Raw genomic sequence first — 22,042 nt, forward strand, 5'->3', positions numbered from 1 at the left:
CCCCGATTGGGTAATCAATATTTTTTCCCCAGCAGCACCCCGATTCTTCTGACAGAGTGCTCGGCCAGCTCCTCTGCTCTCAATCTCTTTCAGCATTCGTTGGATCAGCTACAGGTCAGATAATCTGACAAGTCGGACAATTTTCCCTAAGTAAGCCTACCTTAGTTATACCATTTCCAGGGCAATGTACCACCCCTAAATGTTGCAAATCTATGTGTTCCCCTTCAGTGATTGGTCAGAAAGACACAAGAGGTCATCACACCATACTAAGATGAGGTAATTTCTCATTGAATTATATTGATCAAGTTCCCGCCCATAATTTATTTTCCCTTGAGTTTTATTCCACCCAGCAATATTATTTAATTTTAATATACAATGTTTAACAAATTTGCAAGTTGTCTTCCTTTTCCCAGGTCAGGGGGTGAGGTTCCCAGGCGCATCGCGGGTAAGACAGTCTTTGGCATGGTTTCAATGCCCCTGCTTGAGGTCTTTCAGTGGTCCCGGCACATGCGCAGAGTAAATTCAATATGGCTATTCAAGTCACCCTTCAGGCCCAAATACAAGCTAACAGCAAAATCAAAGAGTGGCACATTAGAATACAAAAATAAATGAATGCACTGTATACCACTTATCTCTACTCTAACCCCATTACCTTAATTTAACTATAGCATTAGTGGTTAAGCAAAACACGTGAGTTTTAATACAAGCAGCAGCATGCGCATTAGTATGTGTTAGCTTGGAGCGGCCATCTTGGCATTAGTGCGCAGAAGCAAGAAATTCCCACCAAAGCAGAGATGCGCCACACCACGTAGATGTGGCAGGCACATGCACAGAAGAGTTCCTGTGTTTTCGGGAGCCATTTTAGGACACTTGGGTTACTGTTAGTAAAAGCACATTGACAAGCTTCCCCATCTTAGTATAAATGTCGTGAAATCCAAATATTAATAAACAAAACATGTTGGTTAATTAATTATGTTATTTCGACGGGGCTGATTACAAGCAAGTTTCTGTACGTATGAAACCTTGCTCCATCAGACGATCTGGCTTATAATAACTGTGTTTGGCAATGTGTGCTTTGCATCGTTTGTACCAAAAACTGCAACACTTCAGTTTTTAAGATTAAAATATGTGTCTGAAATTTACGAAGGTTGCAGTGGGGTTTTGACTATTACTGTGGAATAGATAGGCTTCAACAGGGCTTACTAACCTGTATTTTAGCACTTACGGTAGTTATAATTGGATTAAAAACACAATGACCATGTGTGACACAGTTAAATTCTTCTGCCTGGAGGTAGATCTTATTTAATGTTCACTTCTAGAAGCTTTAAAACATTGTTTTATTTCCTTTTCTGATGTGTTTTTCACTCCTTTCTGAATTTTAGCACCTTCTCGAAAACAATTGCTAAAGGAGCGAAACTTGCTGGAAAAATGACAATTGGCCGTCCGTATACGGCAAAGAAGAAGACTAGCTTAATAGTGGAGGAAAGAGGAAACCGCCCCGGCTGGAATGAAGATGATGACCTTTCTGGTAGGAGAAAATGCAAGTTGTCAAATAGTGAGAAATCACCTGCATCAAGCTGTCAGCCAATATGTGTAAAGAGGAGAACAAGAGTCCTTATCTTTCTAAAATGATAGGAAGCCCTGCTCTACTAAGTGGTCTCAAAGCAGTGTTCCAGTGTTCAGAGCATTGGTTAGCCAAACCTCTACTTTCTGTCGGAGAGCAGCTATGTTTGCGAGTATGAAGTCAGTTTTCATTAGCTTTATATTGGGTCATAGGTGTCCTGAGGCCTTGATATATCTATATGTAAAACTGGCATAGTACTTCAACAGTTATACATGCTTGTACTGTGAGTCATTGAACTGTTATTGGCCTTTTTGTTGCAACTAATTAAAGTCATATAGTGTGTCTAGCAGTTATGTTCTGGTTTGTCAACATGTGGCATGTTGGGTGTTTTAGGAGGCCAGATTCAGAGAATTTCCACTTAAAGCTGGAGCAGACAAGCTTCCGATTGTGGCAGGCCTGGAAGAAGGGAATCACACAAAGGGTATTTAAGTACAGGTGGCAAGTGTATACAACTGTTGTCATTTAGACTGTAGAAGTGGGCTACTTTTAAGCATGGTAATCTTGTGGCCATACACAGTCTAGTTTGGATATTTGCAATAGTATCGCTGACTTGGATCCACTGAACTTACAGAAATTCCTTGGCATACTCACGTTAATATTAAGTGGTGTAGGACAAGAGTTTAGTTTTGCGTCTAACTTGTCAATGGCTGTGAGGTATTATTGTGTGTTGTCATTGGTTATGTATATTGTGCTCTCAGAGGATTTGTTTAGCCTAAATATAAATACTGAAGAAGGGTTCACTGCGCTGTAGTTTTAAAACCACCACATAGGTGAGTAAAACTATTACCTCTTCATCAGTCACTTCTAATGTGTCATCATATGTGGAGGTAGTCCTGGTTCTGTTCTTTGAATATGCTGCATACTAGAGTGTAAGAGTTGGTTAGTGGACAGCCAGAAAGGTTCTAGGTGGGCTTGCACTTAGCCACAAACTCCTTTTTTTGTGCTTTATATGTAGTCGGGCGGTTTGTAGTTGGACAATAGTTGTTTGGTATTGTGGGGTGTCTATTGAAGAGGGTATTAGCTGGCTGTCCTCACTTGCTGGGTTAAGTCTACATTTCCTCTTTATATACTACTGACAGATGTTTCCATCTTGTGGTTAAGCATCTCCTTAGCAAATAGCTATGTTCTAGTGTGGCATCTCATAGCTTATTGTTGGCTGAAGAGCGGCTACTGTACCCAAGTGGCCTTGCTTAAATAGTGACAAGCTCATTGTGTTCACTCTGAATGGCAATATTCCTTCCTAGGCTTATCCTACCATTCGCTTCTTTGAATACTTATCCCGAGGGGGTCGGGACGTTCGGGTTTCAGCTACAGAGCTTGGATTGACTGGAGGTGTTGGGGTAAAGAGAAACACTGGCGCCTTGAGTAAAGGTTTCAGTGAAGGCTTTATTGGTATATATGTCTTTTTCATCAAGGGTGTTGCTCGCTCTCTCGCATGCACTGCAGGGTCCAACGGAAAAGTAGCTTGCTCCAGCTTGTCTATTCCAGGTAAGAGGACAGGGACCGTTGTGCTCTGGAAGGGGACGTCTCTCCGCTCCGTCTTCCGCTCCGGTACCGAAAATAAAGGAAACTTGAGTCAGACAATTGCGTGATTCAGGGAACACTCTTAAGGGCCGGGAGTGAGGAAAACCAACGGTGTTAAGGTGCACGCTTCTAAAACAAAGGGTGTGGTAGGAGTGCACGTGAACGGACTGGGTACTTTACAAGGGCTGTACAATATCTATACACGGGGCTGACTCCTCCGCCCGACCCAACCGGCTACCCAGCCCCGTACCTCTTGTAGCCACGCTCCTCCCGTAGGAACGTGGCAGGGCGAAGCGTAGAAACGTTGGCCTCCTGGCGTGTCGCTCCCGGTCTCTCTCGGTTCTTGATACCGCTGTTCTTCGTCCTCGTTGTCAGCTACCTCCAGGGAAACGCCGTCCGTCCCGTCTCTTTCGCTTCCTCGTTTTGACGTCTTGACGCTCTCGAGGGGCGGGGTCTCCTCCTCTTGGTCCGGGATCTTAAAGGGGCCAGGCGTGTTGGTAACGTCCGGCCAGCCTGTCTCGGGTTCCTCGTTCCAGTGACAATGTGGCAGCTGTGGGGAAAAGGGGCAAGGTGAGAGTGGGGTGGCGGACCACCAGTCCGTTGGGGTAGTCATAGTCATATTCGGTCCGCACGCTCCTTCACATTCCTCCCCCCTGACTTCTCCCGTTCGGGGAGAGGAAACATGCGGGAAAGGAAGTCCACATTGCCATTATCTTTTCCCTTCCGTTGGTGCACTGAAAAGGAGTACGGCTGTAAAGACTGAAACCACCGTAACACTTGGGGGTTATGACTGCTGTTTTGGTGTATCCACTTCAGGGGGGCGTTGTCCGTGTGTAGGATGAATGGTTTACCCTCTAAGTAGTACCTCAGTTTCTCTATCGCTCACTTTATGGCCAGGGCCTCTCTCTCAATGGTGGAATATCTGCATTCCCTGGGGAAAAGCTACCTGCTAACATACAGTACGGGGTGTTCAACCCCTTCCCTGCCGACTTCGGAGAGCACTGCACATATTCCGACATTGGAGGCATCTGTGGCTAACACAAAGGGTTTTGTATGGTCGGGTGAGACCAGGACTGGGGTTGTGGTGATTGTAGTTTTCAGGAGCTGAAAAGCCCTCAGGGAGTCTTGTGCTGGATGAGAATAGTCACTTGGTTTTGTGTTCTTCTTGAGTAGGTTAGTTAATGGTACAGCCACTTCGGCAAAGCATGGTATGAACCGCCGGTAGTACCCAACCAGACCGAGGAAGGCCCGTACATCTCTTTTATTAGAGGGAAAAGGAACTTCGGCTATCGCTCGTACTTTCTCGCTTTGAGGAGCTATGGTGCCGTCCCCCAGTACATATCCCAAGTAATTCACTCTGTGAAATGCTGCTCTGGACTTCTTGGCGCTTATGTGTAGGCCCGCGTTCCGTAGTGCTGTTAGGATGGTATGCAGATGTCGCAGATGTTCCGGCCAGTCACGGCTATAGATAACGATATCGTCCAGGTAGGCTGAACTGAACGAGACGTATGGTTGTAAGACCCGATTCATGAGGCGTTGAAAGGTCGCCGGGGCCCCATGGAGTCCAAAGGGTAGGACCGTGAACTCGTAGGCACCATCATCCGTCACGAAGGCGGTCTTCTTCCTGTCCTCCTCACGAAGAGCACCTGCCAATACCCCTTCGTGAGGTCAATGGTCGTGATGCATCTGGCGTCGCCTATTTTCTCTATCAAGTCATCCACACGAGGGATAGGGTAGGTATCAAAGTGAGATACCGCGTTCAAGGCCCTGAAGTCCATACAGAAGCGTTTGGAGCCGTCTGGTTTGGGTATCATCACGATTGGGGAGGACCAATGGCTCTGGGAGGGACGGATTACTCCTAACCGAAGCATGTCTTGAACTTCCCTTCTGACGGCTTCTTTTCTGGCTGCTGGTATCCTGTAAGGTTGTTGTTTTACCACTTTCCCTGGAAGGGTTTCGATGCGGAGTTCTGCTAGGTTAGTCCTTCCTGGAATGTCTGAGAATTCGTCGGAGAAGGGCTCCAGGACGTATGCTAACTCGGTCTTCTCCTGGGTTGTCAACCCCTGGTTGATTACTAACTGATCCAATGTTGAGGTGCTGGTGACTGTTGTCGGACTGACAAAATGACCCTCTCTTGGTAAGGGCCCCAACCATTCTTTCAACATATTGATGTGGTACGTTTGTGTTTTAGTGGACGACAGGCGTAGCCTGTAGGTAGTTTGACCGATGGCTTCGATCACCTGGAACAGACCTTGCCACTCATTTTTGGTTTTGTTACTTAGGGTTAGTAACAACACGAGAGCCCACTTCCCGACGTCGATCTTTCTCAGCTTCTTTCCTTTGTCATAAGTCTATTTGTATCTCTCTTGGTGGTGTTCCAGGTTGGAGTATGCTAATTCTCGTAGTTTTCCAAGGTTTGTTCTTAGCTGAGTGGTGTATTCCAACATGCTCTTCTGTTCTTGGGATTCTTCGTTTTCCCACATATCCCTCGTTATTTCCAGGATGGACCGTGGCAGTCTGCCATACAATAGCTCGAAGGACGAACATCCCAGACTGCTTTGTTTCTGAGCCCTTATGACATACAGGGCGATAGGCAGTAGTCTATCTCAGCTAGGTCCTTCAGCGGTCAGCATTTTTTTTAATGTTGTCTTGAGGGTCTGATTGTACCTCTCAACAAGTCCATCTGTTTGGGAGTGGTACACCGAGGTCTTCAGATGTTTGATGTCTAGAGAGGCACACACTTCTTTCATCAGCTTGGCTGTAAAGGGGTCCCCTAATCCGTAAGCACCTCTTTGGGGAACCCTACGCGAGAGAACAGCTCTACAAACTTCTCGGCGATTGCCGAGGTTGTGATGGTTCGCAAAGGAAAGGCTTCCACAAACCGGGTCGCGTAGTCGACAATTACGAGGGCATACAGGTGTCCGCGGCCCGACTTCGGCAAGGGTCCAATTATATCCATGGCGACCCGTTCGAATGGGACTCCTATGATGGGCATCTTCTGTAGAGTTCGCAGCGGTTGGTCAATGCGTGTTTCTTCTTTGGCATACTTCACACTGGGCACAGAAGTCTTGTACGTCACGATAGATCCCAGGCCAGAATAAAATGCCTCACTATGCATTCCGTGGTTTTTTCCTTGCCGGCATGGCCGGCCGTCAAATGGGCGTGAGCGAAGAAGAGTACCTGTTCTCGAAAAGAGCAGGGTACCAACAATTGTAGTTTTCCGTCTTGTCTGGCCTGGCGGTATAGCAATTCATTCTTAACCAAGAAGCGGGGGTACGTCTGGGTGTTGAGTCCATCCGAGGCATGCGCGCTTTCCCAGGCGTGGAATAGGGTCCTATCCTCCCCTTGAGCAAATCGAAAGCTCCTATCAATTACCCATGGTTCGGGGGACAGGTATGTGGACTAGGCCCCTCTCTGTACAGGTCTGGAAAGGGTCTCCCTAAAGAGGGAAAGGAACTCGGGGTTGTCTGTCCCCAGGATCATGTCCTCTGGCAGGGAATCCACCACCCCTACCCGGACCTTACAGGGTTCTCTATCTGGTAGGGTTATGGTAATGGAGGCCACAGGGTAGGGCTTCACATCCCCGTGCACACAACGGATATATACTGGACTCTGGGGGTTCACCTGTTCTGGATTGACATAGCGCGTCTGGATCACGGACTGTCTACACCCAGAATCTAACAAGGCCCTTACCCGAAAACCATTCATCCTCATACTCACATAGAAGGTGCTGCCCATTTCCGCTGAGTACATCACGGTTTTCGGAAGGTATCCGACCTCCATAGGCTCCTTCTCGTGGTTTTCTTTTGGAGCACATTCTGGCTATGTGACCCCACTCCCCGCACTCAAAACATTGAGGTCCTTTATTCATGGGGGACATCATTCCCGTATGTCTCAACACTCTGGGCACCTCGGTCCCGGCTTTGGGTCTCCTGTCTGACTTGGGGAGAGGTAGGGGTTTGAGGGCCTTATCATGTTCCCAGGGGTTCGTCTTAGGCTGGGCTCGAGCATAGTGAGATGCCATTTCAATGGCTTGTTCGACTGAAAGCCCAGCGTGTTGACGCAGCCAGCGTTGGGTAGCATAGGGCAAGGCTTCCATGAATTGCTCTAAATAAACCTTATTCAGAATGTCCTCTTTGCTACACAGGTCCGGGCGCAGCCACTTATCCGCGGGCATCTTTAGTCTAAAGAATAGTGTCTTCGGGTTCTCCCCTTGAACCCCTTTTTCCTTTCTAAAGCGAACGCGGTAGGCCTCTTGATCTAGACCTAAATGATCCAGGTTGACCATCTTAATGGTTGCATTTGGTGTAGTACCTAGGGGGTTAGCGGCCTGATACGATGATTGGGCTTCTCCTGTGAGGAGAGGTGCTAGAAAGAACGGCCATTTTTCTTCAGGCCAGCTCATTGCACGGGCGGCCCTTTCAAAGTTTAAGAGGAAGGCGTCCGGGTCCTCGCCATACACATATTTTTGGAGCGCCACCCCGGTGGGATGGGGTTTATGAAGACGCGCCTCTCCAGAGATGACCTGGGTGGGAGGCGGCACATTCCTAAGGCTCTCTAGCTGGGCCGTAATGGTAGTGGTGAACAGTTCTCGGTCTGCCTGTGCTGAGGTTAGTTGGCTTTCCACAGCCCATTCCAACTTTTCTTGTCCTTTGATTATGTGCTCAATAAGGGCCTCCATCTTTTTGTTACAGACGGATGGTGGAGGGGATCCCACTTCTGACATCAGTTGTCCCGAGGGGGTTGGGGCGTTCGGGGTTTCAGCTACAGAGCTTGGATTGACTGGAGGTGTCGGGGTAAAGAGAAACACTGGCGCCTTGAGTAAAGGTTTCAGTGAAGGCTTTATTGGTATATATGTCTTTTTCATTAAGGGTGTTGCTCGCTCTCTCGCATGCACTGCAGGGTCCAACGGAAAAGTAGCTCACTCCAGATTGTCTATTCCAGGTAAGATGACAGGGACCGTTGTGCTCCGGAAGGGGACGTCTCTCCGCTCCGTCTTCCGCTCCGGTACCGAAAATAAAGGAAACTTGAGTCGGATAATTGCGTGATTCAGGAAACACTCTTAAGGGCCGGGAGTGAGGGAAACCAACGGTGTTAAGGTGCACGCTTCTAAAACAAAGGGTGTGGTATGAGTGCACGTGAATGGACTGGGTACTTTACAAGGGCTGTACAATATCTATACACGGGGCTGACTCCTCCGCCCGACCCAACCCGCTACCCGGCCCCGTACCTCTTGTAGCCACGCTCCTCCCGTTGGAACATGGCGGGGCGAAGCGTAGAAACGTTGGCCTCCTGGCGTGTCGCTCCCGGTCTCTCTCGGTTCTGGATACCGCCGTTCTTCGTCCTCGTTGTCAGCTACCTCCAGGGAAACGCCGTCCGTCCCGTCTCTTTCGCTTCCTCGTTTTGACGTCTTGACGCTCTCGATGGGCGGGGTCTCCTTCTCTTTGTCCGGGATCTTAAAGGGGCCAGGCGTGTTGGTAACGTCCGGCCAGCCTGTCTCGGGTTCCTCGTTCCAGTGACAAGGTGGCAGCTGTGGGGAAAATGGGCAAGGTGAGAGTGGGGTGGCGGACCACCAGTCCGTTGGGGTAGTCATAGTCATATTCGGTCCGCACGCTCCGTCACAATACTCTATGATAAAATGACTACCAATAAGCTGTAAAAGTCTCAGCCTCAACATCAAGATATGAGTCAACTAATTTTCATGTGTCACAAACTGGGTATCTTATAGAGACTGCTAGGCGCATTTTCCTTACCGTAGAAATTCCCCCAGGCGTCAGACTGGATCCAAAAATATTTTGTAAGCAGTACTCCTGGCTGCTGGTAGGTAGCATTGTTCGGCTCCATGTGCTGTCGTCCGTGCTGGAAGTCATGTGTATGATGTCTATATAGGCAGCTACTCCAGCACGCTGACATTAGCTCTTTTCTTTCTGCGCCAGTCAGCGCAGGTCCGGAGAGAGCTACCCCTAGTCATTTTTTATTTTTAGGTTGCAAGCAAATGGGTGAATCCTGTTCAAAGGGCGGCCACATCAAAGGTAGGACCCAATATGTGTTTGGCACTTTCTCCTCAACGAGCTGCACCCATGAGCTCCTAGTTCAACATATTTGCTGGGGGTGGGGGGGTGTTTGAGGAGTAAGGATGCACTCATATTCGTAGTGTTAAGAATGATATTGTCAAAAACATTTTTTTTATCCTTTTATTTACTGCTTCACAGACGGAGAAAAGGAAGAAAAGCAAACAGCCGACAGCATGGACTAGACTTGACGTGTTTTAGATTGTGATATATAACATATGGACAAAACATTGCCTTGAGAAAGCCCTCGGCCAATTAGGTTCTAAGGGCGACATACGTGTTGGCTGTTTGCTTTTCTTCCTTTCCTCTGTCTGTGAACTCACACTAAATAAAAGGATAAAAAATAAGTTTTGACTACATCATTCTTATCACTACGAATATGAGTGCATCTTTCCTCCTCAAAAAAACCCAGACTTTTTATTTTTAACTTCGTGCCCAAACCAGGACATTAGCGACTCCGCCATGTTTATTTGAGCTGTCACCATTCATGCTTAAAAATTAGAATTACGTTTTTGAAGAATACTTGCTTGTAAGAAAGAGAGTGTATACTTGTATGTTACTACTCAAACCCCTTAAATTGTAGCTGAAAAAGCATTGAGATTTAAAATATAAAAATTGACTTGACAAAACATCATATTTTCATTTATTTTACTGAGCTGTAAATTGTGAGCTAGTAGGACATTTGTATTTAAAAATTGTGGTAATTTTATCAATGATTTATTGTAGCTAACATGCAAACAAGTGAATATTTCTGTTCAGAATAATGTTCATGCAGTCCTCCCAATGCAGGCTTTTATACTTTGATGTGAATGCAAATGGGTGCTATTGAGATTCATTTTCATTTTCACTTTGAAAACCTACAAATGTATTTTTTACCTATGAAATCATGAATTTTTGGAATTGTTGCAAGACATTCACATCAATGGTATCTAAAGATGATCTCCCCAGTGGTGTCATTACTTCCGGCCAACTCTCCCATTTCACCAATATCGCATATTTCTCATGTGTGCCTTACTTGTCCAATTCTTTTGTAGGTGATTTGCCAAAGAATCATTTATGATACAGGTTGGTGCTGTCAGCACTTTTCACTATTTCATTTAAAGGGACGATTCGCAAGATCGAGGGCTTGTAAGTAAGTCCCAAATGACAGGGCCCTTGGACAAAAAAGCAAAACCTATGACGGACAAAATTCAAAGTCCTAAAGATTTTTGGCTGAACTAAAGAATCATTACAAAAGGCAAAAATAGGCAGATTCAGATTAACAAATATGCTTGAAAAATAAAGCCAATTGCAAGAGGTCCTAACGTAAGGGAATTGGCTAGAACCAAAATATAGTTCAACTAAAAACTGGCTTAATCTTCTCAGTTCGTAAGTCAGGAAAAGTCTAAATATAAATTAGTAAGGGGACCGATATCAAGTCTGCCCCTGTGGAAAGAGCCAACAAGTCTATACATCAGCAAGCACACTAACTGCCTTAAGCGCGGCAGCAATTCTGCCGCAGTGCAGCTGTTTAGCGCAGTGGGCGGGGCCGCAACGGACGTGCGCAGCACTACGGAGGTAGTGCAGCCGATGGCCGTTGGCCGTCAGAAGCAGCGAAGGGGTTAAAAACAAGCATTTACAATGAAATAGATCTCGGAATTATATTATTTTGGGCTGTTGGCATTGTAAATGACATGTTTTTTTTCTCCATGAAACATTAAGCAAATGCTGTAATGCAAAATGGCAATAGCTAACTTTTTTGTAACTGTGAAATCTTTTACATTGCATTTGTACTAGTGCGAGTTATCGGTATTTTAACTTGTACTGGCTTTTATTAATGTGATAATACCCACCCATTTTGGAATAAGGACATATACTCACCCATTCTGTAACAAGGACTCTGGATATTAGATTTATGTTACTGTGGATATTGGTGTGAGATCACCATTACTGCTGATATTGCTGTGGGATCACTATCACTGCAGATATAGGTATGAGATCACTATTACTGCAGACATAGGTGTGAGATCACCATTACTTTAGATAGGTGTGAGATTACTATGACTGCAGCTACAGGTCTGAGATCACCATCACGGCAGATATAGGTGTGATATCACTATAACTGCAGATAAAACTGAAAAACAAGATGCACTCTGGGTATCAATTGTTGTTTCTAACATGGACACCAAAATCATTCGAAGATGAGGGTTGCAGTGCATCAGCATTCAGTTGCTGTCAGGGGTAGTAGGGCACCTCGAAGTAGTCTCTTGATTACATACATTTCTCCGGTGTGAGGCACTTTTCCTGAGCATTTGTGCACTAGTGACAGTACATTTTGCATTAGTCTTAAAGTGATATGTGCTCTTATTGTCAACTCGAAAATATGTTGTGTACACTGCCAGCAATCAGCACACCGTGCAACTCGTGCAGGTACACATTCAGACACAGTCACACCCTTTATAAACTGTGCACAGCCTGCATCCACAGAATTCGCGCTAGGCTCTGTAAGCAGTCTGCACAATCTCAGCGAGGCAGCCAGTAGCAACAGCATACGAGACACGCTGCATGCCGTGTGCACACAGCAACCTGCACATTAACACTACACCGCATGATAAAACTATATGAGACAGACAGAACCTGCACGGGGTGATCACAGATGGCAACATGTAGAAAACAAGAGACCCTCTGTGAGCTGTGACGGTCAGCGAATCTGTGTTACAGAGAGTAAGAAAGAACAGTCTGTTGCAGTCAGGAGCGTGCACAGCCAGTATCCAGAGCAGAATGTCATACACACAGCACCCAGTGTATATTGTAAAAAAGCCCGCCCTCGCCACTCAACATAAGAATCAGAAAGTCATAGCCAGCAGGACTGCACAGTAATGCACAGCCGGGTGCACCCACCACGAATGGTGCCCAGAACGACCCACAATGCATGCACGTGCCAGGAGTGCAGGTCCAGGTTGGTAAAATACCACTCTTCCCACACGGCAGCAAAGACAACAGAAACTCACCTTACAGTGGAAATAGGAGGGAGGGGTCAGAGGCTCCGGCTGCCCCCCCCCAGAATTAAGAAAAGTGTCCTGCCCTGCATGCTCCCAGAGCCCCAGGGGTGTATTGGGCAGAGAGGGGCTCCTTGAGGTGGGGGCAATGCCTCGGTCCTCCCCTCCAGTGCTCACCGCCCTGCTTTGCAGAGCCAGCACGTAGGGCTTCCTTCCCTCCAGCCTGGGCTATAAGACGAGAGATATTGTTTCCACTGCAAACAAAAAGACAGCACATGACCAGGGAGCAAGCGAGGGGGATGGAGGGGGAAGGAGGGAGAGAGACAGCGTGGGCTGGGCGTCAGCAGAGGCTGCGGAGAGAGTGCAGAGGCTCAGCAAGGAGGTCAGAGTGGTTAGAACATGAAGCCAGAGGATAGGAGGGAGTAAGGAGGGATCAGGAGTGAACTGCGGAATGAGGCAGAGAGAGAGAGAGTTACAAGGGGACTCCTGGTGAGGCCAGAGGCACAGCGTAAAGGGCTGCAAAGTGTGGACTCGACTCGGTAACCTTTATTTGCAGTGAGTGGGTAGTCAGAGGGAAACAACAGTGAGTACAAAGAGCAGGGCTGACGAGGGTCAGACGTCGACGGGGTGGAGAGGTTGGGACTTGCGGTAAGAGGAAAGGTGTCAAACGGGTGCCCAAGGGTGAGGCTGTTAATTAAATGAATCAAAGAATGACAGTGAGAAGTTAACTGGGTGGGGTTACAACGTTAAGGAAACTTGGAGTAGGTGAAATAGGGGTGTAAAAGGCGTAACGGCTGACGGAGCAGGAGGGAGGAGACATACGAGTCAGGGAGAGGTGCTCAAATCTATTTGGGGAGGTGGGAGGGTTGTTTATATTTACATAGCTCTTTCACTTTAGGTGAAAGCGTACCGCAAAAATAAACACGCGCCTGAGTGAAACAGATGTGTTCACACTTACACGCCCCCTTGACATAGGAAATTCCTTCACAACAGCCGTGAAGCTAACGACCCAGTCAAGCGCAGTGCAAAAATAAACACGCGGATGAGTGAAACAGATGTGTTCACACTTACAAGCCCCTGTGAGATAAGAAATTCCTTCACGACAGCCGTGAAGCTAACGACCCAGTCCAGATGGGCCGTCCAAAAGGGAGACTGGGCGGTAACCAAGAAGCATCCTTTTCAATGGGAAGCCAGCATTTAGCATAAATGCTGACGCGACCCAATGAAAATGATGGGCGGGAATTCAAGTCCCCTTCTGAAATCTCTCTCACAATATGTCTTCCAGAGCAAGCACCGCATGCTCGCTGCAACGCTAGGCGAGACCTAAAAAGGAGCAAAAGTTCAAAATATAAAATTAAATAGCAAATTTTACTTAGGGTCTGCTTAGTTTAAAAGCAAGGAAAGGTTCTGGCACATCTCCCAGAACATTTGATAGGTTTCAGACAGTGAAAAACCACACACTCAGCATGGTGTGAAGTGACATAATTGAGCTACATTAACAAAGATACATGCAAGTTAACAAATTACTGCTGGAATACATAAGATAAATGAAATGAGCTACATCTCGTAAACACCTAGTTTGCTGCACATTTAATATGTTTATGTAGCTCAACAAACAGTAATGAGTTTCTGAATTATTGTGTCTCATTGAAGCCTAGGCAAAAGGCATTGAAAATTGCAATATATGAAAACCTCCCAGCATGGTTTCCTCCTAGGGCAATCAGAAAAAGTAGATGGAGTATTGCTTACAGTTAGGCTAACCTGTGGTAATCACTCGGGGTAGCATTTCAACCCATTGTTTTTTTTAACACTATGCCACCTCAGTTTGGACCTTACCATGTGCAAATCAGTCCTGACCCTCCTTGAATAGGAGCAATGAATTTGAATGCTAAACTGAGTGATTGCCAATGTTTTGATAACTTGCAAGCGTTCCTCCCATCACCTTTTGTTGTTTCATGTACTTCCCTAATTGGCAAAGGTGTGCCCAGACATGGGTCCTTTGCTCACTGTGCCACTGCAACCCAGCTACATTCAACTGACAAGCCCCTACCAGGTTGAAACCTATCTTGAGTTGCTTGTGTTCCAGTTTGAGGAGGACCTGGCCTGGCAGTTCTGGGTTGGACTACTCCTATTGGAGCAGGGTTTAGACTAATTTGGATATTGCTGAATCCAAACTAAGGTGGCATGGTGATGAAAAATACGATGGGTTGAAATGCTATCCTGGGCAATTGTCAGTGGTTAGACAAATTGCAAGCATTCCTTCCATCCTGTTCTGTATGTTTGATGTACCACCCGTTTCGGCAAGGGTATGTCAAGATGTAGGTCTTGTGCTCACTGGGCCACTGGAAGCAGACAAGCCCTAATCAGAGAAAAACTGGTATTGGGTTGTTTGTGTTTCAGTTCGGGGAGGACCTGGCCTGGCAGATCGAGCTGGACTGTTCCTATTGGAGCAGGGTCAAGACTTATTTTATATTGGTTGGGTCCAAACTGGGGTTACATGGCGGTAACACAATCAGTTGGAAAACGACCCCAGGTGATTGCCAGTGGTTAGACAAATTGCAAGAATTCCTCCATCATCTTTTGTGTGTTCGATGTACTGCTCAGAGTGGCAAGGGTATGCCTAGTCGTGGGTTTTATGCTCACTGTGCTAAAAACAATGGGCTCTAAAGCTACCTCAAGGAATTGGCGGTGTTTAGACAAGTACCAAGCATTTCTCCCATCACCTTTTGGGTGTTTGGTGACTTCTCCTAAGGTATATAAGTAAATACGTTTTATTCAGTACAAGGAAACAACCCTGTAAAATGAATCCCATTCTGTCAGTTTTATTAAAAGGAAAAACACAGCAGAGAAACATGCATTTTAGAAACTTGTTTTCTTTAACAGATTTAAAATGAGTGTCAGTGAAAGCAGGCTGAGGCCCATTAGTTTAAATTTACAGCCTAGTTATGCAAACTTAAACTCAAGCAAATAAACATGTTTTTCTACTTAACTAATTGCCTGCTTCAAACGTCATATGTCAAAGGAAGCTGAGATCGGTTAATTATTTCAATGAACAGGGTGAGGGCTCCTACTGTCTCCACTACATGGAGTAACGAGTTAGGAACAACATATTGGGTACTCACAGCCTCCACTACTATTCCTTTCTCTCTCCTGCCAAATATTGTGTTGAGATATAAACTTGGGGTTTGCAGTAAAAATAAATAAAGTGATATGTTGCAATATTTGTACAACATGCAGTGGTTCTGACCCTACTATGGTCTACAGCAAAATCCACCCAAAAAATAACCATTTACAGGTAAAGAATCTTAATGCAGCATACACCTCTTAATTCCTTTCGTGTTGATATGTACTGATCTGTCCACCTCATGACTGATAGATCCCCACAGACACCATCAAGATGTCAGTGAACAAAATCCGCTTGACGGAAATTAAGTTGATTCATACATGGAAACATCTATGAGGATGTGGCCTGACGGCTAGGGCGGTCAACCTCAAATCTGGGGAAACAGGTTCGAGTCTCGGTAAGGACACGTAACATCCTGTGATTCTGGGCAAATCACTTTGTCTCCCCATGCCTAACAAAAATGAATGTGCCCTCATATAATGCAACGTTTGCCCGTGTAAAGCTTTCTAATACCCGATCCCTTCAATGTTTATTGTTGATTGTAGTTGATGGTAAAATAATATATGGACTTGTGCTGTGTAGTGCTCACTTGAATAGAAATATACAAATATTCTATTATTATTCACAGTTTCAGATGACAGTGAACTTCCCACAAGTACAACGTTGAAACCCTCTGACAAGTCGACGATGGAGCAGTTACTAGAAAGAGCATGTTTCAGGGACTATCAACGTTTAATTCTTGGCACCATCAGTGGGAGCTCTTCCCGCTTAAAAACCGAACAGTTCCGGATTACTGCAGTGAACCGGATGTATTCACTCTGCAGAAGGTAACTATTACTTGACATGTTTGAGGCTCGAAATGGAGTTGTACATTAGAGCCCTTATCAAATTTTGTACTAAATAAAGTGCCAACATATCGGATTCTTCTTATCATGGTAAGGGTTTTAGAGGAGTGGAAAAGAAGTAGGTAAATCTTCCTTCACAGGAGAAATAAGGTTTGGATTAGGTTGTGTTATTTCGTATGTCATTAATGCTATCATAAGCTCCGCTGCAGATTTAATTCTCAACCTATTTGAGGAGATTCGACCATACATTAGACAACTTGTGCACATACGGCACAAAATAATAGGGCAGTTAACTGCTTAGTAAGGATATCTTAACAGCTCATGCACATAGTCGTGAATAAAAGAAGAGTTCATTATTATTCAATAATACTAAAATACTATAATTAGATTCACAACTTCATTACTTAAAAAACATAGAGCTGTACCTCTACACAAGCCTGCGTGGCTAACTAGAATAAATGGCCAAGTCCTAGAGTGCCGCTTATTGTTAGGATATCATTAATAGTGTACCCTTATATAATTCTATGTGGGTACATAGTTATTGCCGTTCATGATCATGCTGTTCATTGGGTCGCTCATAGACTGATGAAGTTACCAACGGGATTGCAAAACATGGTCCCAATTTGTTTTTGATCCCCTGATGATAACATTTATTCTAAAGGTTTCTCTATTTAATTCATTTAACAACTGCACCCTAGGATCTGTGGTGCTTATTTCAAGTGCACCTTACATATGAAATTGAGCACCTATGTTTCCTCCGTAAGGTTTCAAATTTGTATGCAGCATATGCATGAGAGACACGTAGACTAAGAAAAAGCATGTCTTGGATATCTGGCTAGTAAACCACACTAGATTACACAACTGCAGTAAATTAATAAACTGAGCCCCACTGCACTTTGTCAGTGTTAGAGACGGAATGTTCAAAGTTAGTCCAGGAGTACAAGAACTCTGCTGCATTTTACAAACAACTGTGAAACTGATTGTCATTCATATTTACTGTATGTAAATTTATCACAAACGGATATCTTGAAAATCTACAACGGATCTAGATTCTACATTAAAAATCCTTGGTGTTGGGGCTCTGCCTTCTCCGTCCATCGGACCCTTTTTATCCTGTGAAAAAATCCTGTTCGGGCTCCTAAGGACGAAATCCAGCTGTCGGAACCGGCCCCCTACTGCCTGGGGTGGCCGGTGGTGAAGATTTAGGGTGGGACCCCCCCGTGTGTGGCCGTCGTTGACCCCTGCCTGGCGGCGCCCCGGGCCTCTCACTACTCGAGGCCGGGGCTTGCGGCCTTCTGCTGGAGGACGGCAGAGCCCTTTATTTGCGGGCCAGTGGAGGCTCGTACTTGCGGTCCCCACGGTAGAGTTGATTGGTGGACTGGAGCCCGCTGCCATCTGAGGCTCCGGTCGTTGAAGTGCCATGGGACGTCTGCGGGCGCCGCCTGTGTGCCACGCCTGGTGCCGGAGCTTTGCCGGAGGCGGGTAGGACGCGCCCTCCCTTCGGCCTGATCCTTGCGACCCCCCCCCCCTACTTGAAGACTGGTTGCTTCCTTGGGGCGCCGCTGTGGGCCTGTCCGGGACCCGGAACCTGCCTACACTTGTGAGGGGCGGAGGTGGCGGACGGAACCCCACGATTGGGTGGGAGCTGCCCAACGATACTGTGGCTGGGTCTTGAGGGCCGGTTTGGGCCTTTGTCGCCGCGGAGAGCCTGCAGGGTGCCTGGCCCCTGGAGGGCTGGAGGAGAGCGCAACTTGACCTGCGCTGTTGGCGAAGGTCGACCTGGACACACCGGACCTGCATTGCCCTGGGGCCCCGGCCGCCTGTGGCGGGGGCTCCTTCTTCCTCCTGATATTCCTCTGGGGGTCCTTGTCGAGTGCCCTAGTTGGGGGCGCCTGCCGCTTGGAGGCCCCGCTGGAGTGGTGTCCCTGCAGACCCTGACATTGGATCCTGTAGTGCCTTGGCAGGACTTTATCTTTGACACGAGGACTGGTCCCCCAGACACCCTTGTGGGAAGCCCGTTTGCCCACGGACCGGCCGCGGCGGACTGGTGAGGGGGTACCTGCTGGGAGCGCCTTGGGGCGCAGCTGGAACTGTGCCATTGGCGGGTCTACCGGGCGCCTACACGGCGATTGAGAGCGTATTGAAATCTGCAGTGGATGAATGGTGTGGTAGGGGCCTGTCACTGCCGAAGGCCTGCGTAGGGTCGGATAATCCTGTTTCATATTGGTGAAGGCCCCCCTCCAGATACGGGAGAGCCACGTTTGGAGCTCAAGATGCGCAAGGACAGGACGTCTCGGTCCACGCAACCTAACACCATAACACAATACACCACCCCGCGACTCCCGTCTAAGCGGCTCACGAGGCAGTCAGGCCAGGACGAGGGGGCGGAGTCCCCTGGGGAGCCCTCCTGGGCAGAACTCCTGAAAGCAATTCAGGGCTCCCACTCCGCACTGGAACGCCAGATAGAGACGGTGTCCATAGTCGTCAATCTTTTGCGGGCCGACCTGCGGAAGGTGGCGGACAAGGTGACTGAGGAGGAGAGTAATATCGAACAGCTGCAGGGTGAGGTGGCCACCCTTAAGAAGACGGTCTCACAACTGACTGCCACGACGAGGACCCTGGAGCGGAGAGCGGAGGACGCAGAAGGAAGGGCGCGTCGCTGCAGCATTCGGGTCCTTGGAGTGCCTGAGCGTGCGGAAGCGGGGAACGCGGAACGTTTCCTGGAGGACTGGATTCGAACTCACCTGTGCCCGAGGGGTCTCTAGGAGGCCTTTGTGATTGAAAGGGCCCACCGGGCGTTGGTCCCACCGCTGCGGCCGGGTGCCCCCCCCGGGCCATCATCGCGAAAATCCTAAACTATCCCGACAGGGATTGTATCCTGCGGGCAGCACGGGAGTCGGCAAACCTCATGTTTGAGAATAGCAGGATCTCCATTTATCCGGACTACACCCAGCAAGTTCAGGAGCAGCGGAAGTCCTTTTTGAGGGTTAAACAGAAACTTAGGGAGATGCAACTGCAATACATGCTCCTATACCCAGCCAAGCTCAAGGCCCTTCGCAGGGAAAGGCGCACTTCTTCGAGGCCCTGACCGAGGTCTGGGAATGGCTGGAGATCCGGGGTGATGACCTCCCTCCGGGAGAGAGCGGGGTCCCCCGGGGGCGATGGGGCTCCCGCCTACCCAAGAGACAAGGCGGCAGGCGGCGGCGCCAATCCGGGGCGGCGGACAGTCAGGAGAGCGGCAGAGTACTGGTTGGCGAGGATGGAGCCCTGCACTTGGGACAGGTGGAGTGGCTGATGACCTGGGGGCTGTCCTCCCTCTTGGACAAGATGACATCCTGGTCCTGGATACGCTTCTGGTAGTGGCTGACGGCGCGCCACTGACAGTCCCGGTGGTCCCGGAGACTGCGGCGAGTGGACCCCAAGGAGCTGGATCTCCCTCTTGAGAGAGACTTGGTTATTTCCGTGAGCATTATGTTTGATGGGTGACTCAGTCTGGTGTCCGTATGGGGGCTAGTTAGCTGGTTATGGGCCTTCCGGGGTCGACTCACTGGGGTTGGGGGGGGGGGGGGGAGTCTCCTTTTAGTCAGGGGGCCGCACATGTGGGGGGGTGAGAGCATGTTCCGGGTTATTGTAGTGAGTGTGTATGGTTTTGAGTCGCAATGTCGAGCCTGGACTTTTGGTATGAACACTGGGTTTGGTGGGGAGTCGGGGTGGGGGGGGCAGTTTTCATTGTTGTTGTAGTGGGTTGGCCTTCTTAGGCATATGGAGTGGCTGTGTACGTCCTGGCACCGGCAGGGTAAGGGCAGAGTGGCGCGTATGGTTGTTGTTGACATTTTGCTCGTCGGCGGGGGGTGGGGGAGTCGTTTGAATGGGAAGTTCTGGGGTAATGTTTTTGGCCATAGCAAATACCACTGAGTGGGAAACCCTTTCAGAGAAGAAACGGGAACATATTCGTACCATTTTACATGGTACCATCCTCAAACAGTACCTTATCTCAAACACAGCACCAAGGGGCTTGCTTGTCACCAACGCCCCCCGGATCTTTCTGAACTATGCCACATTCAGAAAGGACTGGGCCATGATCGCGTGGCACTGCACGCGGGACTGGCTCGTCCTAATTATAAAAACAGCGCTCAGACTCTCTGAAACATTAATGATTGAAATCAGAGAAACAGAATCACAGTTCAAGGCCACGATAACAGGATATAAGAAAAGGTTGGACGAGTTAAACAAAGAACTCAATGAATACAAAGACAACCTCATGCAATCAAAGGCCACCAAACTACAAAAAGATCAAAAGAAATTTGATTTTGAGAAGGTTTATCCCTACTCCGCAGCATCTTATACCTCACCCACAAAAAATGCGAGTAAAACCGACTATTCGGATGATGATTCTTCAAACAGCAGTGGATCGAGCAATGACTCCTCCAACTCAAGGAAGAGGAGAGGTAATCATGGCTATAGGACCAACAGAGGAAGGTCAGGCTACCACAACCAACATCAACAGTGGCAGGTACCACCTCAGATGGCGGTGAATCCCCATTCCTACCCATTTCAACAACCACTATACCCATTTATGGGTTGGAACCCTGGTTTTATGCCTCCCATGAACTTCCAAAACCAGTACCGACCGCGTTTTTTAGAGAGCGGCCGGAGGGGGAGAGGGAGAAGGAGGGGCAACAACCAGGTATCCTGGGAAGAGGAAGATCCTGTAGCAAATCACACCCGCAGCAACAATCCACAACCAGGAACGAGCGGAATGTAAGCCTAGTGACCAACCTGTCTGACAGGATACTGACACCTTTTGAGACACAGGTTCTGGAAAAAGGCCTGGGGTTCGTTCCGACAGCCAGACCTGATAAATTTAAATTGCATAGTGAACTTGCAGGCTTCTTCCGTAAATTAAAACCAAAAGCCTTTTTTGAAGGGAAAACAGATTCTAATGAGTCCTCACGTAAAGGTGATACCGGCCTGAGACTGAACTCCACTTTCATGCCTCCCCCACACACAGTGCCAGCAGCTATCATCGCCTTCGAAAGAGGCGGTATTTAAAGACCTGGAGTCCTGCCAAAATCCGAAAACATTTGGTAACTTCACCAGTGCAGAATACCAAGCCTTACAACAATTACAGAATGACACAGCCATCACCATAAAACCGGCTGACAAAGGCGGTGGCATTGTGTTACAGAATACCGCAGACTATGATGAGATTTGTGAGGATCTACTGCGAGACAACAGGAACTACATTCCTCTAACTACAGACCCGACCATTAACCTAACTAGGAAGATCACCACTCTAGTAAGACAGGCAGAGGAAAACGGTCATATCTCTAAGAATGAGACAGATTTTCTGGATAGTAGCAGTGATGTGATCCCTTATTTTTACACACTGCCAAAGATGCATAAAAACAGGCTCCCACCTCCTGGTCGTCCTATAGTATCAGGAATAGGTTCTCTTTTGGAACCCCTGTCTAGGTTTTGTGACCAATTTCTTAAACCTATTGTGCAATCAACTCCAACCTATCTCAGAGACACTAAAAGCCTATTACAACTCCTACTTGATGTCACCTTTGTAGAGAACTCCATCACATTGGTAACATTGGATGTTGAGAGTCTCTATACGAGCATCCCCCAGGACGATACCATCAGGGTCCTGGAGGAGTCACTTAACTCCATTGATTGGAATTACCAAACACCAAAATCATTCATAATCCAATGCGCAACTATAGCGCTTAAAGAGAACTATTTTTCCTTCAAGAACCAACTGTTCCTCCAATGCTCGGGTACTTCGATGGGCAGTACATTTGCCCCCAGTGTGGCTGGACTCTATGTGGCAGATTTTGAGTCCAAACACATCTTACCTGCATCCACAGATT

The 22,042-nt window shown here is 47.5% G+C and overlaps 1 protein-coding gene across 5 annotated transcripts in view; it reads left to right on the plus strand.

Annotated features, from left to right (window-relative positions):
• The window catches only part of SBF2 (SET binding factor 2), a 2,158,806-nt gene that overhangs the window by 1,543,635 nt on the left and 593,129 nt on the right, over positions 1-22,042 (plus strand). For all 5 annotated transcript variants that reach the window (XM_086955965.1, XM_086955960.1, XM_086955962.1 and 2 more), the window contains exons 25-26: positions 1,383-1,528; positions 15,950-16,148. In XM_086955965.1, the coding sequence (XP_086812091.1) occupies positions 1,383-1,528; positions 15,950-16,148 (345 nt within the window). The remainder of the gene's footprint in view (positions 1-1,382; positions 1,529-15,949; positions 16,149-22,042) is intronic.

This window comes from Lissotriton vulgaris, chromosome 2_1 (genome assembly GCF_964263255.1).
Source record: "Lissotriton vulgaris chromosome 2_1, aLisVul1.2, whole genome shotgun sequence".
Taxonomy (NCBI): Eukaryota; Metazoa; Chordata; class Amphibia; order Caudata; family Salamandridae; genus Lissotriton; species Lissotriton vulgaris.